The sequence below is a fragment of the Salvelinus namaycush genome, chromosome 35 (genome assembly GCF_016432855.1).
Source record: "Salvelinus namaycush isolate Seneca chromosome 35, SaNama_1.0, whole genome shotgun sequence".
In the NCBI taxonomy this organism is placed as follows: domain Eukaryota; kingdom Metazoa; phylum Chordata; class Actinopteri; order Salmoniformes; family Salmonidae; genus Salvelinus; species Salvelinus namaycush.
In genome coordinates, this window is record NC_052341.1 from 17,423,922 (window position 1) to 17,440,983 (window position 17,062).

General features: G+C 43.0%; 1 protein-coding gene across 2 annotated transcripts; it reads left to right on the forward strand.

Moving 5' to 3' along the window:
- Positions 1-425: 425 nt before the first annotated feature.
- tnfaip3 (tumor necrosis factor, alpha-induced protein 3) lies at positions 426-14,485 on the forward strand. Of its 2 annotated transcripts, none has more exons than XM_038974705.1 (9): positions 426-706; positions 1,881-2,222; positions 8,852-9,042; positions 9,543-9,684; positions 9,954-10,124; positions 10,335-10,515; positions 10,756-11,645; positions 11,943-12,160; positions 12,328-14,485. In XM_038974705.1, the coding sequence occupies exons 2-9, from the start codon at positions 1,916-1,918 to the stop codon at positions 12,610-12,612; spliced, it is 2,385 nt and encodes a 794-aa protein (XP_038830633.1). In that variant the 5' UTR covers positions 426-706; positions 1,881-1,915; the 3' UTR covers positions 12,613-14,485. The 2 variants fall into 2 exon arrangements, with proteins under 2 accessions (XP_038830633.1, XP_038830632.1); XM_038974704.1 differs by lacking the exon at positions 426-706 and adding an exon at positions 996-1,191.
- Positions 14,486-17,062: the final 2,577 nt, after the last annotated feature.

Sequence of the window (17,062 nt, forward strand, 5' to 3'; positions counted from 1 at the left end):
AATATGTTTTTCTGTCCCTGAACAAGGCAGTTAACCCACTGTTCCTAGGCCGTCATTGAAAATAAGAATTTGTTCTTAAGTGACTTGCCTAGTTAACTAAAGGTAAAATAGATTGTGGAAATACATTTCTCCCATAATACGAATAGCGTATGTAGGCCGAAGCCTACATTTTATGCATGAATCTAATTCAGTGTTTAGGTCAGATTCAGGACTTCTCTCATTTCAATGTAATTATTTGTTCTAGGGCTGGCTGTCTGTCTCACAAGGGTCAGAAAATGACGCTCCCTCTTTGTGGTCAGTAACGCTCGTCTGTGCACGGTAGGTGGGACCAGGCATTTCAGTACGCTATTCGTCACCAACACGACCCGGAGAACGTAGCCTAATGGCGTTTCGCTCAGACACCACCTATTGTGTGTGAGATGTAACTACGTCTGAAGGTTGTGACAGAGATATGTGGAAAGTCCCTAACACTGGAAATCCCCTTTAGTCAGTTTTTTTTTCTCCGTCTACATTAACTAAATTAAGTTGGGGGACGTGATCTATGCTTTGACGGTCTATACAGTGAATCAACCAAAATAGAATTGATTGTGCAGAAGGCTGAATGGCGTTGTGTGGACTGCTGCGGTTAACCTGATTGAAGTGGCAGAGGACTACCCGGAGCATCCTTAGGCTTTGTTGGTAGTCTTAGTACCGACATATTGCACAGGTAATATTCATTCATATTATATATATTTATTTACCAAGGATTGTAACTCACTTTCGTTTAAGCATTTGAAATATATCTACTATTGACTAACATTGAGAGGCCTTGGTCGTAGCATTGAGTTTCTGGGGACACAGACAGAGGTATGCGCGTTGGCATGGGCGCCATGGTTCTGACAGCCATTGTTTACGAAGACGTCACCCTCAAGCAATTAAAAAAACATTACCCAGTGGAATAAATAATTAATGTTACATTGTAACTATGTTTTTGACAATACTCGCGATGCAATGTTACAATGTTTCAACCGTTGCTGTCAGAGGAATTACGTAATCCGAACGTCAGCAGACTCCTGTTATTGTGTTTTGTGTAAACCGCAGCGCTCACCATTGTGCCAACGCTTCAATGTCTGCCAATATCGAAAGAGCGACAGTCTCCTTATTACATGGATATTTAGAGGTTCTCCTACAATGACATTATGCGCCTTCAAGGTAATCTATACTGTAATTGATGAAGGATGCTTGAATTGTTTTGTTGCTTGAATTGTTTTGTTCTAAATAATGTATACGGTGCCCATAATATACAGTTACAGTATATATCACATTGTAGGTAGGTACCTCTCCATAAGGTCTTAACAGCTTATTGTCATATTATATGAAATGGGTACATATATCTGACAGACTGTTCTACAGATGGGAGATGACTTATGACTTATGATTGATGAGCAATGTGTTATTCTTGATGTTAAAACACATTACTTTCAAGTTCCTGTTTCAATGGTCCTCCATCTTGAATACTGAAAAGAACTGTAAGGGTTTTTAATAGTTCCATCCTGTGCAGTTCTTATGCATCATTGTCAGTATTACCGACTTTTCTGTGATGGTGGGTGTGAGTGGGCCTTATGATTTCTACTAGCTACTGCCTAGCGGTGTCCTTTGGCTTTGGGTCTGGAAATCACCATCAGTTTGTAGAAGGCGTCTGTCATGTGCCTCAATCCCATTGGGGCGGCAGAGGCTGTGGGGAAATTCTAACTTGGAAAAGAACACAAAAGCCCTCTTGTTTGTCTTTATTCATTACCCACAATTTGTCTAGTATTAGAAGTGGCCCATATAGTCCAGTGATCAGAACCACGTGCTGCCAATGAAACCAACCAAAAACTTTTTATTTTTCTCCTCTTCAGTTCTGCGTTTGTACACATTACATCTGGTGAACACCATGTCCCAGGGACAGAATTTCCTGCCAAAGTTCCTCTTTGTGAGTAACCTGCTGAAAGCGGTCAAGATCCGGGAGCGGGTGCCTAACGATGTGGTGAAGCCAGCGGCCAGCGGAGGCCTTATGCACCACCTGCGGGGCATGCACCGCTACACCCTGGAGATGATCCGCATGAGCCAGTTCCCCCAGGCCTTCCAACAGGTCATCCAGGCAGCCATCTTGGACAGGGCCATGCAGAGCTCCCTAGAGCAGGAGAAGAAGCTCAACTGGTGCCGTGAGGTCAAGAAGATGGTGCCATTGAGAACCAATGGTAATGTATTAGTTTGGGTTTCTGTTCCTCTTGCTGGTAGTAGGGGAGGGGGTATTTTTCAAAGGAGTTTGAAAGACCTTGACACTGAAGAGTAAGAGTTACTCATACTGTTTCCCCTATGAGTTCTTTCAGCAGCAGTGGCAGAGTAACTTGGGGGAGTGGGGTGCATTGGTACTAGCGTTAGCACAATGACATACTAGCTGTTAACATAGACTTCCAGTCATTGAGCCAACAAATATCCATTTAAAAGTGCTGGGCCAACGCTGCTAAATGAATATAGGGGAAACACTGGTACTCAAACATTATGGTAAATTACAAAGGTGAGATTTGTTATCTTTTAGAATGACCATTAGCAGCTCTTGATTTGACTGGTACCTAACATGACTCTGAAGATTTACAGTACAGGATTTGTTCAGCGTATCTAAATCCTGACGTCTAGGGTAATTATGTGGGAGATCCCAAAGCAGTAATTCTATGGTGTCATAGTGATAATTTCCCCTCCATTTTTCTAAAGACCATGTTGACTGAGTTTATTCTGTTGACGCATTCAAACTCTGTAGTGCTCAGTTTCCGTCTGGTTAGATTCATACCTTGCAGTGGAGGTTTGGGTATACCCCTTCTCTCAATAAGTAGCTAAGTGAGTTGGACCTTTATTCACAAATCATACAGCAAACAGCCCCACCTGTCTTGTCTCATACGTGGGTGAGTTACCATGTCAATCCTGTAATTCCATTGAATCATTGCAAATATGGAATGTTATTGTCAGGAGGAGATATAACCAGGTTATTAGGCTTGTTTGTGTGTTGTCTTATTGAGGGTAAATATCTTATCACCTGTGGAATAGACATCTTGAACTTTTGGTAATTTAATGCTGTCATAACAAAGTAACAGTACATGAAACATGAATCATATCCTATTGGCTTTTCCCTACATGTTGAAACTACAGTATTTCCAGTAAAATGATAGTGATAACAAAAGTTTGTCTTCCTGGAAATCCAATTCAGAAACAGCCTTTAACATGATACATATTTCCTTCCTAATGAAAGGATAACATTTTCTCATAGAAGTTTCTGGAGGGCCCAGCTAGGCCTTGATTTGGGAAATCAGCATATACAGTAGCCTCTCCTCTGAATGACACAGCAGCCATGACTTTCAGCAGAGGACTTTCAGACTGAGGAGGACCACCCTGTCTGTTGCTGGCTGGCTGCTGACTCACTGGAATTAATCTATTGTGTCAGGTGACTGGTGAATAAGAACAGGACAGGATAAGCAGAGCAGGACATGAGAGACAAAGCAGGACATTGTGAGCCAGTGGATTCCCACTGTTGCCAAATAATGGATGGTCATTCTTTTGCTGACTAAAAATTCACAGTATTCTAAATGAGAATACTGAGAATACCACATACTGATTTTAGGCAAAATCACAACTTTAATGTGTCACAGAATGGCCATAAAAAATAAAAATGAAAATGTTGATGTGTATAGGAACCCTTAGGGTGAGTGTATATCCCAAAAAGCGAAATTCTAAATATTGGCATGGTGGAGAAATGAAGCAAGTAAGAGGCATTATGAATGTTGCATGAAATGGACAAGCTTTTTGGGAAGATTGTAAGTCTTAGGTCGAAACATGGATAGCCATTTCGAAGGAAAGGCTTGGTTGAACACAAAAACAATACTTTTGAAAAGATTTTCATTTGCAATATTACTTTAGAAGGAAATAGCTACCGTTATGGATGTTACACCCTCCGTTATGAAAGTTACGGAGTCTGAAATAGACATATAAATGTTTGGTCATCTGGAATGTTTTTAAGATGTCAGCAGAAGGCATAGTAGCTTAGGACTATATAATTACAGGTAGCCTTGATAATATACTGTATAGGCTAAGGCCATACACCACATCCTATCAGGGTCATTGTTTTCCTTTATGTACACTACCGTTCAAAAGTTTGGGGTCACTTAGAAATGTCCTTGTTTTTTAAAGAAAAGCTCATGTTTTTGTCCATTAAAATAACATCACATTGATCAGAAATACAGTGTAGACATTGTTAATGTTGTAAATGACTATTGTAACTGGAAACGGCAGATTTTTTTATGGAATATCTACATAGGCCTACAGAGGCCCATTATCAGCAACCATCACTCCTGTGTTCCAATGGCACATTGTGTTAGCTAATCCAAGTTTATAATTTTAAAATGCTAACTGATCATTAGAAAACCCTTTTGCAATTATGTTAGCACAGCTGAAAACAGTTTTTATGATTACATTTACATTTTTTACATTTTTAGTCATTTAGCAGACGCTCTTATCCAGAGCGACTTACAGTAGAGTGCATACATTTTACATACTGAGACAAGGATATCCCTACCGGCCAAACCCTCCCTAACCCGGACGACGCTATGCCAATTGTGCGTCGCCCCACGGACCTCCCGGTTGCGGCCGGCTGCGACAGAGCCTGGGCGCGAACCCAGAGACTCTGGTGGCGCAGCTAGCACTGCGATGCAGTGCCCTAGACCACTGCGCCACCCGGGAGGCGGGATTAAAGAAGCATTTAAACTGGCCTTCTTTAGACTAGTTGAGTATCTGGAGCATCAGATTTTGTGGGTTCGATTACAGGCTCAAAATGGCCAGAAACAAAGATCTTTCTTCTGAAACTCGTCAGTCTATTCTTGTTCTGAGAAATGAAGGCTATTCCATGCGAGAAATTGTCAAGAAACTGAAGATCTCGTACAACGCTGTGTACTACTCCCTTCACAGAACAGCGCAAACTGTCTCTAACAAGAATAGAAAGAGGAGTGGGAGGCCCCGGTGCACAACTGAGCAAGAGGACAAGTACATAAGAGTGTCAACAGTGAAGAGGCGACTCCGGGATGCTGGCCTTCTAGGCAGAGTTCCTCTGTCCAGTGTCTGTGTTCTTTTGCCCATCTTAATCTTTTCTTTTTATTGGCCTGTCTGAGATATGGCTTTTTCTTTGCAACTCTGCCTAGAAGGTCAACATCCCGGAGTTGCCTCTTCACTGTTGACGTTGAGACTGGTGTTTTGCGGGTACTATTTAAGGAAGCTGCCAGTTGAGGACTTGTGAGGCGTCTGTTTCTCAAACTAGACGCTCTAATGTACTTATCATCTTGCTCAGTTGTGCACCGGGGCCTCCCACTCCTCTTTCTATTCTGGTTAGAGACAGTTTACGCAGTTCTGTGAAGGGAGTAGTACACAGCATTGTACGAGAGCCTTCATTTCTCAGAACAAGAATAGACTGACAAGTTTCAGAAGAAAGATCTTTGTTTCTGGCCATTTTGAGCCTGTAATCGAACACACAAATTCTGATGCTCCAAATACTCAACTAGTCTAAAGAAGGCCAGTTATATTGCTTCTTTAATCAGCACAACAGTTTTCAGCTGTGCTAACATAATTACAAAAGGGTTTTCTAAAGATCAATTAGCCTTTTAAAATGATAAACTTGGATTAGCTAACACAACGTGCCATTGGAACACAGGAGTGATGGTTGCTGATAATGGGCCTCTGTACGCCTATGTAGATATTCCATAAAAAATCTGCCGTTTCCAGCTACAATAGTCATTTACAACATTAACAATGTCTATACTGTATTTCTGATTAATTTGATGTTATTTATTGGACCAAAAATGTTCTTTTCTTTCAAAAACAAGGACATTTCTAAGTGACTCAAAACTTTTGAACGGTAGTGTATATCAAAATGAACCTTTACCAACTGAATGTAGACACAAATATGTCATTTTTCTTGTATTACACCTTATTGGAAATATGATATAACATTATGCAAATGAGGTAAAATACTGTAGATGTGCATATAACACCAATCCATTTTACTGGACCCTGAATGAAGTCAGCATATTTTGGGGGTTTCATTTGAATAACACTCCAGGACTAATCACAGATTGTGGATAAACACTCTTTTCATCTTTCTATCTTAAAAAAACTACTACCATGTATGGGAAATTATATCACATAATGTTCAATATATCAATATTACTTCTGTAAAAGTCTAAGAATACATCTCAGAACAAGCACACAAAATGTGTGAATGCACATGCTTTTGAAGCTAAGATATGATAAATCCATATCCATCACATCCACAACCGTAATGGATGTTACGGCTATCATAACGCTGAAAAAGGATACTCATATATAAACAACTTGATGAAAGTTAACTTTGCAGAGAAAGTTTCAAGACGATCTGATGTACGGGGCATGGATGTTACATTGCTCCCCCCTCATCTTCACAAGACTGTAAGACTAGCAAATACAACTGAAGACATTCCATTAGGTCTGTATTACTTCATTAACATCTCAACCTTTTAACAAACACTAGTGGACAGCTGTGAGTGGGAAAACAAGCTCTCCTACTCTGTAATGGCCCAAATTCAACTGGTTAAATAAAGCTTGCACTCCAACATTTAGACCTTGGAAAATTATGAAAGTGGTTTCATTTGCAAATGACAAACTTTATTTTGCATGCTCAGGTTGACTTTCCCAGGGAATTGCCCATTTACCAACATACTTTTATAGTCTGAAGGCAGACATTCAAAGGCAGGGTTACCTGGGTTGCCCAGGTTATTTTATTTTTTATTGTCTGATTAATATACAACTGTAGGGGTCTGTTCACAGTGTTCGGCAGAGTGCAACATTACAGAAAGTTCAGATAGAAATGTATTATGTAGAAGAACATATACAATTGCCATTTATCATTTAAAATAGGCAATTGTGTCAGATCTCATTCCATTTCTATCTGCAACATGTCAAATCTTTTCAAATCACTGAATACACCCCCGGTATAGGTTTTACGTCTACATATGAAGATTCTGACAACACAACAAGCATAGTGTTTTTACCAGAAATATGTTTTTCTCCAGTATGATTCAACCTTAAGATGGAACATAATCAAGATTTCCTGTTCTGTGCGGAGGTTTGTTGTTGCTTGGGTAGAATGTTCCCTTTACTGACGGAAAGCTTTCTCCTCATACATCAAATTATTTAAAGGATAGAAATAGAAAAAACATCTTAGGCCCCTTTCCCTTTTATCCCTACTAGGCTCATGTCCTGCCTCTATTGGCAGCAGGTATCTACAGACTGGGGTGCAGATATTACATAGGTATAATAGTGGTGTACATATTACATAGTGGTGCACATAGTAATACATATATAGCGGTGCACATATAGTAGTACATATGTAAAAACAGTAGTGCAACACAGTGTCCACCTCTACAGGCCCAGACTGGTTTTTCAGCCTGGCGGAAGACAAAAAAGAGGAAGGCAGAAGGTGTTCCATGTCAGTACTCAGAACTTCCTTTTTTAAGTAAAGAAATATGCGTGTGTAAATATAAAAATATATCATCCCACGCGAAAATGAGACCTCTACTGGTCGTCGGCGAAGCTCGTAAAGAGAAAGCGTTCCAGCCGAGCCAAGCTCCGCCCCTCTGGAAAGTCCAGAGTCTGATGTCTATGGAGCAGCAGACAAGGGAAGAAAGAGTCGAATGGCAGCCTCACGGCACTTAGTCACAGAGAACCACACTCAGGGAAATTCCTCTCTTTAGTGTGGCAGGCAGCAGGGTATTTCAGACGAGCTAGGCTCCCCGTACTCACTGATGTTTCACAATGACAAAAAGACCCGCCGCCCTGCAATAAGAGTCAACATTTTCTCCATACAGTTTACCATTGATTTCTTAAACTTGGATTAAAACCTGCATACGCAACTCGTAATTTACCTGATTTACTCATTCAGGCCCTGTCTGTCACCCTCTCCAGTCATCACTAAAGGCTGTTCTTTCATTCTCTTATTTAGTTTAGGTTATTTCAGTGTTAACGTGCCAAGGGACCATACGACTGTCTAATTAAAATACAGTTAGAGTTTAAACCAATACTGTATGTGTCTTAGGCCTAGTGGTCCAGTCTGTTTTAGCCATGTTGTATGGCATGATGACAACAATAGAAGACTGATACATAAAGTGTGGGACCAGGCTAGTGTGTCAAAGCCCACAGTACCTGCAGTACTTGCACAAAGTTTTTCTCTGGTCTCTCAAAGAAGATTAAAAAGGAATGCAATAAAAGGACACCACAAAAACTAACAGTGCTGATAGAGTCTGTGACATCAAACTTTCTCAGGCCTTTTTATATTTCCTCTGTAAGGTGATGAATGATGGTCAGATATAATGGATGCCTGAAGAGCGCTGTGAGAGCTTGTCTGGAAATCCCCTCTCCTTTTAGACTATTTTCTCCAAGCGATACAGGTCTTTGTCTGTGATGGATAGTTTTGCCGTTAATGACCCGCAGTATTACCTCTGGTGATGTGAGGATGGGCACTTTGTATTTCACATAAACACAGATTCATATTAAAGGACTGGAGATAAACTTAACATCTACTGTACATGTCTGGCTCAAACCAGACGGAGTTCTACAAAGTTGAATGCGTCAACATAATAAAGTCAGTCGACATATTTGTTGACACAGGCTTGTTATTAATAAAGGATGTGATATCTTCCTCACGCTAGTCTAGGTCAAGAAACATGTTATTCTTGTTTACATGTGTTCTAGTGGGGATCCTGTTCCGTATGTAATATCTACCCCCATTTCTCATGGCTGTATATGTGTGTTGCAGGAGATGGGAACTGTCTTCTCCATGCTGCATCTCAGTACATGCTGGGGGTGCAGGACACAGACCTGGTCCTGAGGAAGGCCCTGTACAGCGTGCTAAAGGAGACAGACACGGGCAACTTCAGAGCCCGTTTCCAGACTGAGCTGCTGCAGTCTCAGGAGTTCACCCAGACTGGCCTGCATTACAGCACCATGGTGAGGAACGGAGGCCCCGCTACGGCTAGGATGGTGTTACTATAGCAGACCTGGGTGCATAATGATAACTGCATAATGTCAGATACTTGGAAAGTATAGTAAGATGCGTGCTTGATTTAGTTTGGAGTTTGCACTTTTGGGCCTATTCCATTGGTGTCATTGTACCAGGCAAGCTAAGTCAAGTGCAGCCCAAGTATTTGAAAGTGTTTGACGTATTGTATATATTTGACCAAGGTCTGTTAGTAGTATCACCTGTTAGTAGTATCACCCAGGTCTGTTAGTAGTATCACCTGTTAGTAGTATCACCCAGGTCTGTTAGTAGTATCACCTGTTAGTAGTATCACCCAGGTCTGTTAGTAGTATCACCTGTTAGTAGTATCACCCAGGTCTGTTAGTAGTATCACCTGTTAGTGGTATCACCCAGGTCTGTTAGTAATATCACCTGTTAGTAGTATCATAATGTTCAAAGCAGCCTAACTCAAAGTGTTTTTTATTTTCAGAATTGGGAGGAGGAATGGGAGAAGATCATCAAGATGGCATCACCTGTATCCAGCAGCAACGGGCTGCAGTTTGACTCCCTGGAAGACATACACATCTTTGTCCTCTCAAACATCCTCCGCAGGCCCATCATCGTCATCGCAGGTACAGCCTTTCTCAATGGAGCCTTTCATCATTCAGTTCATCAGAAGTTATGTTTACATTGTACAAGTATGCTCCGTCTCTATTCTGTTGGTTCAATTGTACAGGTCAAACTCAAGCACCCATTTTTGCAAGTGTTTGACAAATTATTTTGACCCTAGTCTGGTGTGTACAGTTTCTGTACCTCTTTCTGTAGGTCTGTCTACTATTGCAGTAGAAGCAGTCTGTCAAGTATGGTGTCCAGTATCTAACTCATGGCTGTATCCTTACAGACCAGGTGCTACGCAGCATGAAATCCTGCTCCTCCTTCTCTCCCCTCAATGTGGGGGGCATCTACCTGCCTCTGCACTGGCCTCCAGGGGAGTGCTACAAGTACCCCATAGTGCTCGGCTACGACTCCCAGCACTTTGCCCCCCTCATCACCATCAAAGACAGTGGCCCAGGTGTGAACAGTAACTGTCATTGATAGATTACCCTGTTGAGGAGTGCTTGTAGAATGAGGGTGAATGTGACCTATATACCGCATCCTACTAAATTTAGTCATTTCTTCTGCTGTTTTTGTTGTACAGCGTCATTGGGTCCCAGAAAAGTGGTAGTATATACCTAACACCTATGTATTATTCATGTATTATTATTATGACTGTGTGCCCCAGAGATCCGAGCGGTGCCGCTGATCAACCCGGGTCGTGGGGGCTTCGAGGAGCTCAAGGTGCACTTCCTGATGGAGAAGGAGCAGACGCAGAAGGAGAGGCTGCTGAAGGACTACCTGATGCTGATTGAGATCCCTGTCATTGGACTGGGCTATGACACCACACGCATCATCAACGCTGCCAGGTGGGTGGGACACTAAAGGCATGGGGAACTACACTAGAACAGGATATTAAGCACAGTTTAAAAAGCACTACAAATCTGTTTTTAAAAGTATGTTTGTGGCATAATAGTACTTCATTTGTATTTACTTTATTTAATCGGGTGGGTCAGTTGAGAACCAATTGTCAATATTGACGACCTGGCCGAGAGGTGTGTGATTAGCCTATCAATAGTTCTGAGTGTGTTCCATGTTGCCTCTCCCAGGCTGGATGAAGGGAACCTGCCTGAGGACATGAACCTGATGGAGGACTACCTCCAGTTGGTCAACCACGAGTACAAGCGCTGGCAGGAGGACAAGGACCAACTGTGGGCCGCCCAGCCCCATAGACCACCCCCCTTCTCCGTGTCCCAGCTGTCCCTTATCGAGATCCGCTGTGCCACACCACGATGCACCTTCTACGTCTCCGTGGACACCCAGCCACACTGTCACGAGTGCTTTGAAAAACGCCAGGGCCAGCCCAACGGGAGGATAGAGGCCGCTCCTACGAAAGGCGGTGGTCAGGCTTGTGAGCCAGAGTGTAGTAGTGGCTGCCGGGCGGTGTTATCCAGCCCGCGCTCCGTCCCTCCCCCACCCACGGCGCCCAGCCTCAGCCTGTACAGCGAGACTCACGCCATGAAGTGCAAGACACCCGGCTGCCTTTTCACCCTCAGCGTGGAGCACGATGGTCTGTGTGAACGCTGCTTCAACACCCGGCAGAATGCACCCACTGCTGATGGCTCCTCGGGCATCCCCCTGCCTGCCCACCTCGGCTGGCCCCAGTGGGGCGCGGGACGGGAGCAGGAGACAGAGCGGTGCAACGTGTGCCACCAGAAGGCCTTCAGGATATTTAACGGACTGTGCCCCCCGTGCCTCCAGAGGACTGCTACGGAGAGGGGCGAGGATCCCCAGCCACCGGCAGCAGCCAGGATAGAGGCCTCCTCTGGGTCGTTATGGACTCAGCCCCAGCCAAGGGACTCTGAGCGCTCAGGCACCTCAGCTCTCAACGGCCACACGTCTGGCCGGCCCTGTAAGAGGTCGGGATGCCAGTTCTTCGGGACTCAACAGAATCTTGGATTCTGCACCATTTGTTACCTGGACTATCAGACCAACCACCGTAAGTCTAATCAGCCGCTCGTTCATAGTCATTTTAACAAGAAATGCTTTTCTAATAATTTCCCAGCAAAACATAGATTTCATCAAAGGGAATCAGGCCACATCAAACCCACAGCTGTCATGTCTACTATTCATCTACTTATATCAGTATACTTAGAGACAACATGAAACAAACAAAATGTTTACACCAGACAGTACTGGGAAAGCTGCAAATTTACTGGAATCTCAAGATAAGTTGATATTGTGTGTGGTCATATGTGAGTTTGACGTGTGGTTTTGCTGTGTTCACCTCCCCCAGTGGCGACCCCTCATCCTCCCCCTGCTCCAATCCAGAGTCGTCACGCGTCAGAGGCAGGTTTCCAGGATGCTTCGCGCTGTCGGGGCCCGGACTGTGGGGCCATGGGCAAGGTCATGCTGGAGGGTTACTGTAACAAGTGCTACGTAAAGGAGCAGAGCACCAGGCTCAACCAGGCTGCTACCAGGGCTCCCGGCACCCACTCCCCTCCACTGGTCATGGTGAGTGTCTCCCTCCCTCTCACACAGGGCCCAGTGGCTGTACACCACATTTTGAATTGCAGATCATTTTTTACACTGTTTCAGAGAGTAAATAAAAGTCTTAGATCAGATATAATGATTTGCTTCCACAAGTGACAATGTTCCTCTGTTTTTCTCTCTCTCTGCAGCGAACAGCTAAACCAGAAAGAACCAGACAGACCCAGACCCAGACCCAGGCGACATGTAGGCGGAGTGGCTGCAGTAACATCTCCCCCGGCTGCACAGACCTGTGTCCAGAGTGCCACACGCGGAACACGCGGGGGCAGAGAGAGAGTCGCAGGGAGAGGGCAGGGGCACCTAAAGAGAAGACAAAGCAGCGCTGTAAAACCCTAGGCTGTGACCACTATGCTAACCAAGAGAAGCAAGGCTACTGTAATGAATGTGACCTCTTTAAGCAGATCTACAGGGGGTGAGCCCAAAAGTTTAGGGAAGATTAAAATGGCCGTGCCACGATGCTAGTCAATGCATCTCTGAAACTAGTGACCTTACGGCCAAAAGCCCATTTTAAAATGTGTTCATGAAGAGCGGGGGTAGTAGAAATGGCCGGCAGAATACCTCTTAGTGCAATTATTATTATCTCACGTGTACAGGACGAGAGGTGAGGTATACGTGTCAGAAAACTGACAACATATGTACAGTATGTATCTAAGTACATACTGTATCATGCTGGACTACTGATTGTATCTTGAAAAAAGCGCAATGTGTAAACTGCTTAATAATACGGCCAAGGAATTATCTATCAAGCAGCTAGCTACCTACACAATAATGTGATAAACCACAGCTTTTGTTTAAGAACCTCACTGACCAAAGTCCTGACAAGTGCAAAGCTGTGCCAAAGCCATCACGCACTGCCAAAATGAGTTTGTTTAGTCAAAATTCGGGTTTAAACAGGAGTAGTTACAGTCTCAAAAACTGCACCTACCTAGACAGCTAATGTACAGTATCTGAGCATTTGCGAGTGGGCAGGACCCTTAAAAGTATGGTGCTACTTGTACAGAAATCAAACATGGAGGTTCTGTGACATGACAGAGAAAACAGTAGTTAGAACTCAATAATATTCAACCTCTCCCACCGCCGCATAGATGTCTGCTGGCAGTACAGATGCTGTTGCCTTTTGTGGTTGTGTTCTTGTTTGCTGTTGACCACTTTTGTATCTGTACTGTAGAAATACAAGTTAATGCTTGCCCTGAGAGTAGTACCGCGTTACAGTATGTTCTATATGTGGCCTCTGTTAATGCTGGGCAATTACCTTCACACAGACTCCTAGTTAATGACTAACTTACAGAGAAAGATAAGAGCAGAGTTCAGTTGATCTCGTCCAAGGGGATTGCCAGTGAAGAAAGGAGTGTGTGTTTGAAAGGAAAGGAAAGAAAACATAAGTGCAGGAGAAATCCCCTTAGAGCTCAATACCTCAGTCAGAGGAGGGAGGGAGGCCATGAGAAGGTAAACAAATACACCTGTGAGGAAAAAACGAAAGACTTGGTTCACACCATGTAGCTGTGGCATGGCAGCCAGTGCTCTTAGCTACCATGAGCTGGTAGGCTCCAGCCTGCAGTAAAATACCTCTCCACCCGTAGAACCTGGCTTGCAGTACAGTACCACTTCATCATAGGGGCTCTGCTGAAATCTGCTCTGCTCACACGATGCCTCACTCCAGTACTCACACCTGTGTGATATGCGCAAGCAAACTGACATTCCTTTTCTTCTTTTATATCTATATATTTGAACTGACATTTTTGTTCCTGCCAAAAAACGTGCCATCATCTACAAAGCATTCTCGTGACCTCTTAACCAACGCAATGTTGAAACAAAAGAACGTCTGTTCAATATGCATATCTGACGTCTGTTAAAAATTAGATTTATGGTAGCCTAGATAGAGATCTGGTCTTTAATCAGATAAAAAACATAATATAATATAAGGGCAATTAGTTGTCAGTTCATTACGAGACATCAAAGGAGTACGTGCTCTTTGGTTATGGGTCGGAACTCTGATCATCACGTACTACTTGCACAATACTTAATAAGCTGCTCCGGAATTTAGGATGGTACTTTCCTTGACATGCATAGGGACATTCCAATGTTAGACGTAAACACGCAAAGTTGTAACAAAACATGCAAAAGTTGTGAGATACATTTTTGTGTAACCTTTCAATAATAGGGTATTGTATGAAAAGCTTTGTTTTGTTTGTTAAGTATTTATTCATATCAAATATTATCTGTATTGTGCGTTTCAATACTTATTTATATGTTGTCCTGAAATGAATTATTTTTATTAAGAAAACCTGACATTGTCTTGTTGCTTATTTCAACACAGTGTGTGTATACATGTGTGTGCGTGTGCTTGCGTATCAACAAACTGTGTGTATGTGTGTGTGTGTGTGTGTGTGTGTGTGTGTGTGTGTGTGTGTGTGTGTGTGTGTGTGTGTGTGTGCTTGCGTATGAACAAACTCTACAGAACATATTTCTACATTTCGTATGTGGGTAACTGGATATTGCTCAATGACTGGTTTTCAAAAATGACATTATTCTGTTTTTTTTGTTTTTAGAGTGATTCTATTACTGATGTGTGGTGTGTTTTCCAGTGGAGACATATGGGCCTATGGGCCTGTGCCAAAGTGCATCTCAACACTACCACATTGACCTGCTCATATTTTTAGCTAAACCATCCACATTACGTTTCTAAAGCATCTTGGTTCTCACACACACATACGTGTTTCACTTTAACAAAATTCTCATTTAATTTTTTTCACTCTTTCTAACAATGTAATTCTGAAAGTAAACCCACACGTCTGACCTCTCATGGCCTTGGCCCATAGTGCTTGAAAAGCAGGCAACCCCCTTCAGAATCCTCACAGTTGAGTCACAGCTGAAAGGAAAGTCTTCATCAGAAGCTACCGCTGCTGAGGGAGAGTTAGGGTGAGGGAGGGGATATATGTTGTTGGGCAGAGGTGACATTTCAGGAGTGCGTGGGAGGGAGGAATAGCGTTAGCGTGGGTACTAGGGGAGAATCTCAATTGCATACTCCTCACGTCCTCTCTACTTGCCTCCCTACCTCTTGAACTTCTCCAATGGGTTTTGAGAAGGAGAGAGGACGTGAGGAGAATGCAATTGAGATTCTCCCTAAGTCAGCCAACAGCCGTTGACATGGCAGGTGGGCAGATGTGGTGGTCTGAAAATAACTTTGCATTCAAAGTGGGTGGCTGTGTTATCATCTGGCAGTTACCCCATTGTTGCACATTATCAAGGGTTAAAACGTAGGTTTATGGTAGGCCGATGTGAAATTCTAGCTCAGGACTCTCTTGTATTCTGTTTCAATTCAGGAAGTTGAGCTGCGAGCTCTGTTTTGCAATCGGCAGTGGGTGTAACCAACGCTGACCGTGTTATCCAAAAGCAAGACAAACAAGGTGATCATGGTAACTATGTACACTATGCCTATGGGGTAAATAACCTTAAGTACCTGCTGTAAATGAGACGTACAGTTTCATTTTGCATCATGACCATGTATGAGTATGAAGTACGGTATGACTAGGACCAGGAGTTTTGGGGCACTTTTTGAGGCACTGCTTTCACTGGCATTTCCAGCATTATCCACTAGAGTTGCTGAAGGTAGGAAATCCTAGGAAATGTTCTGTAATTGGCACAAGCTGTCTCCAATCAATCAATCAATCAATGTCTGGCATGTAGTTGAGGGATTGCCTAAGCCATGGGAAGCGTAGCTCTGTCAATATTAAATCGCACAAAACCTATTATTTTGCAAGGAATACTATTTGTAGATCAGAGGTGATCCTCTCCAACGGACTCAGAAGTTGTAGGTAAAAATATGGGCAAGTCAATGAAACCGACCATGAAAGTATATTGTATGAAATCCGAGGGGTAGCTGTAGCCCCAACTGGGACTTGAACCCAGGTCCAGCAACTGTCAAACCAACCAGTCTGAATGTCTTCAGTATTTGGTCCCATATTCCTTGCATACAATGACTATATCAAGTGTGTGACTACAAACTTTTTGTATGCATTTGCAGTTTGTTTTGGTTGTGTTTTGGATGATGCTTTACCATTTTGTCATCCTTTGCAGACAGTCATGTTCTTTTGATGAATGTATTTGCAATTTTGCTGATATATGGTTTTGATGAATGTATTTGCAATTTTGCTGATATATGGTTTTGATGAATGTATATACTGAACAAAAATATAAACGCAACATACAACATTTTCAAAGATTTTACTGAGTTGTATAAGGAATTTAAATAAATTCATTAGGCCCTAATCTATAGATTTCATATGACTGGGAATACAGATATGCAGCTGTCGGTCACAATACCTTTAAAAAAGGTAGAGGTGTGGATCAGATAACCAGTCAGTATCTGGTGTGACCATAATTTGCCTCATGCAGCGCGACACATCTACTTCGCATAGTGTTGATCAGGCTGTTGATTGTGGCCTGTCGAATACTGTCCTACTCCTCTTCAATGGCTGTGCGAAGTTGCTGGATATTGGCGGGAACTGGAACACACTGTCGTACACGTCGATCCAGAGCATCCCAAACATGCTCAATGGGTAACATGTCTGGTGAGTATGCAGGCCAAGGAAGAAGTGGGCCATTTTCAGCTTCCATGAATTGTGTACAGATCCTTGTGACATGGTGCCGTGTCTTATCATATTGAAACATGAGGTGATGGCGCAGATGAATGGCACGACAATGGGCCTCAGGATCTTGTCACTGTACTTCTGTGTATTCAAATTGCCATCGATAAAATGCAATTGTGTTCGTTGTCTGTAGCTTATGCCTGCCCATACGATAACACCACCAACACCATGGGGCACTCTGTTCACTACATTGACATCAGCAAACCGCTCACCCACA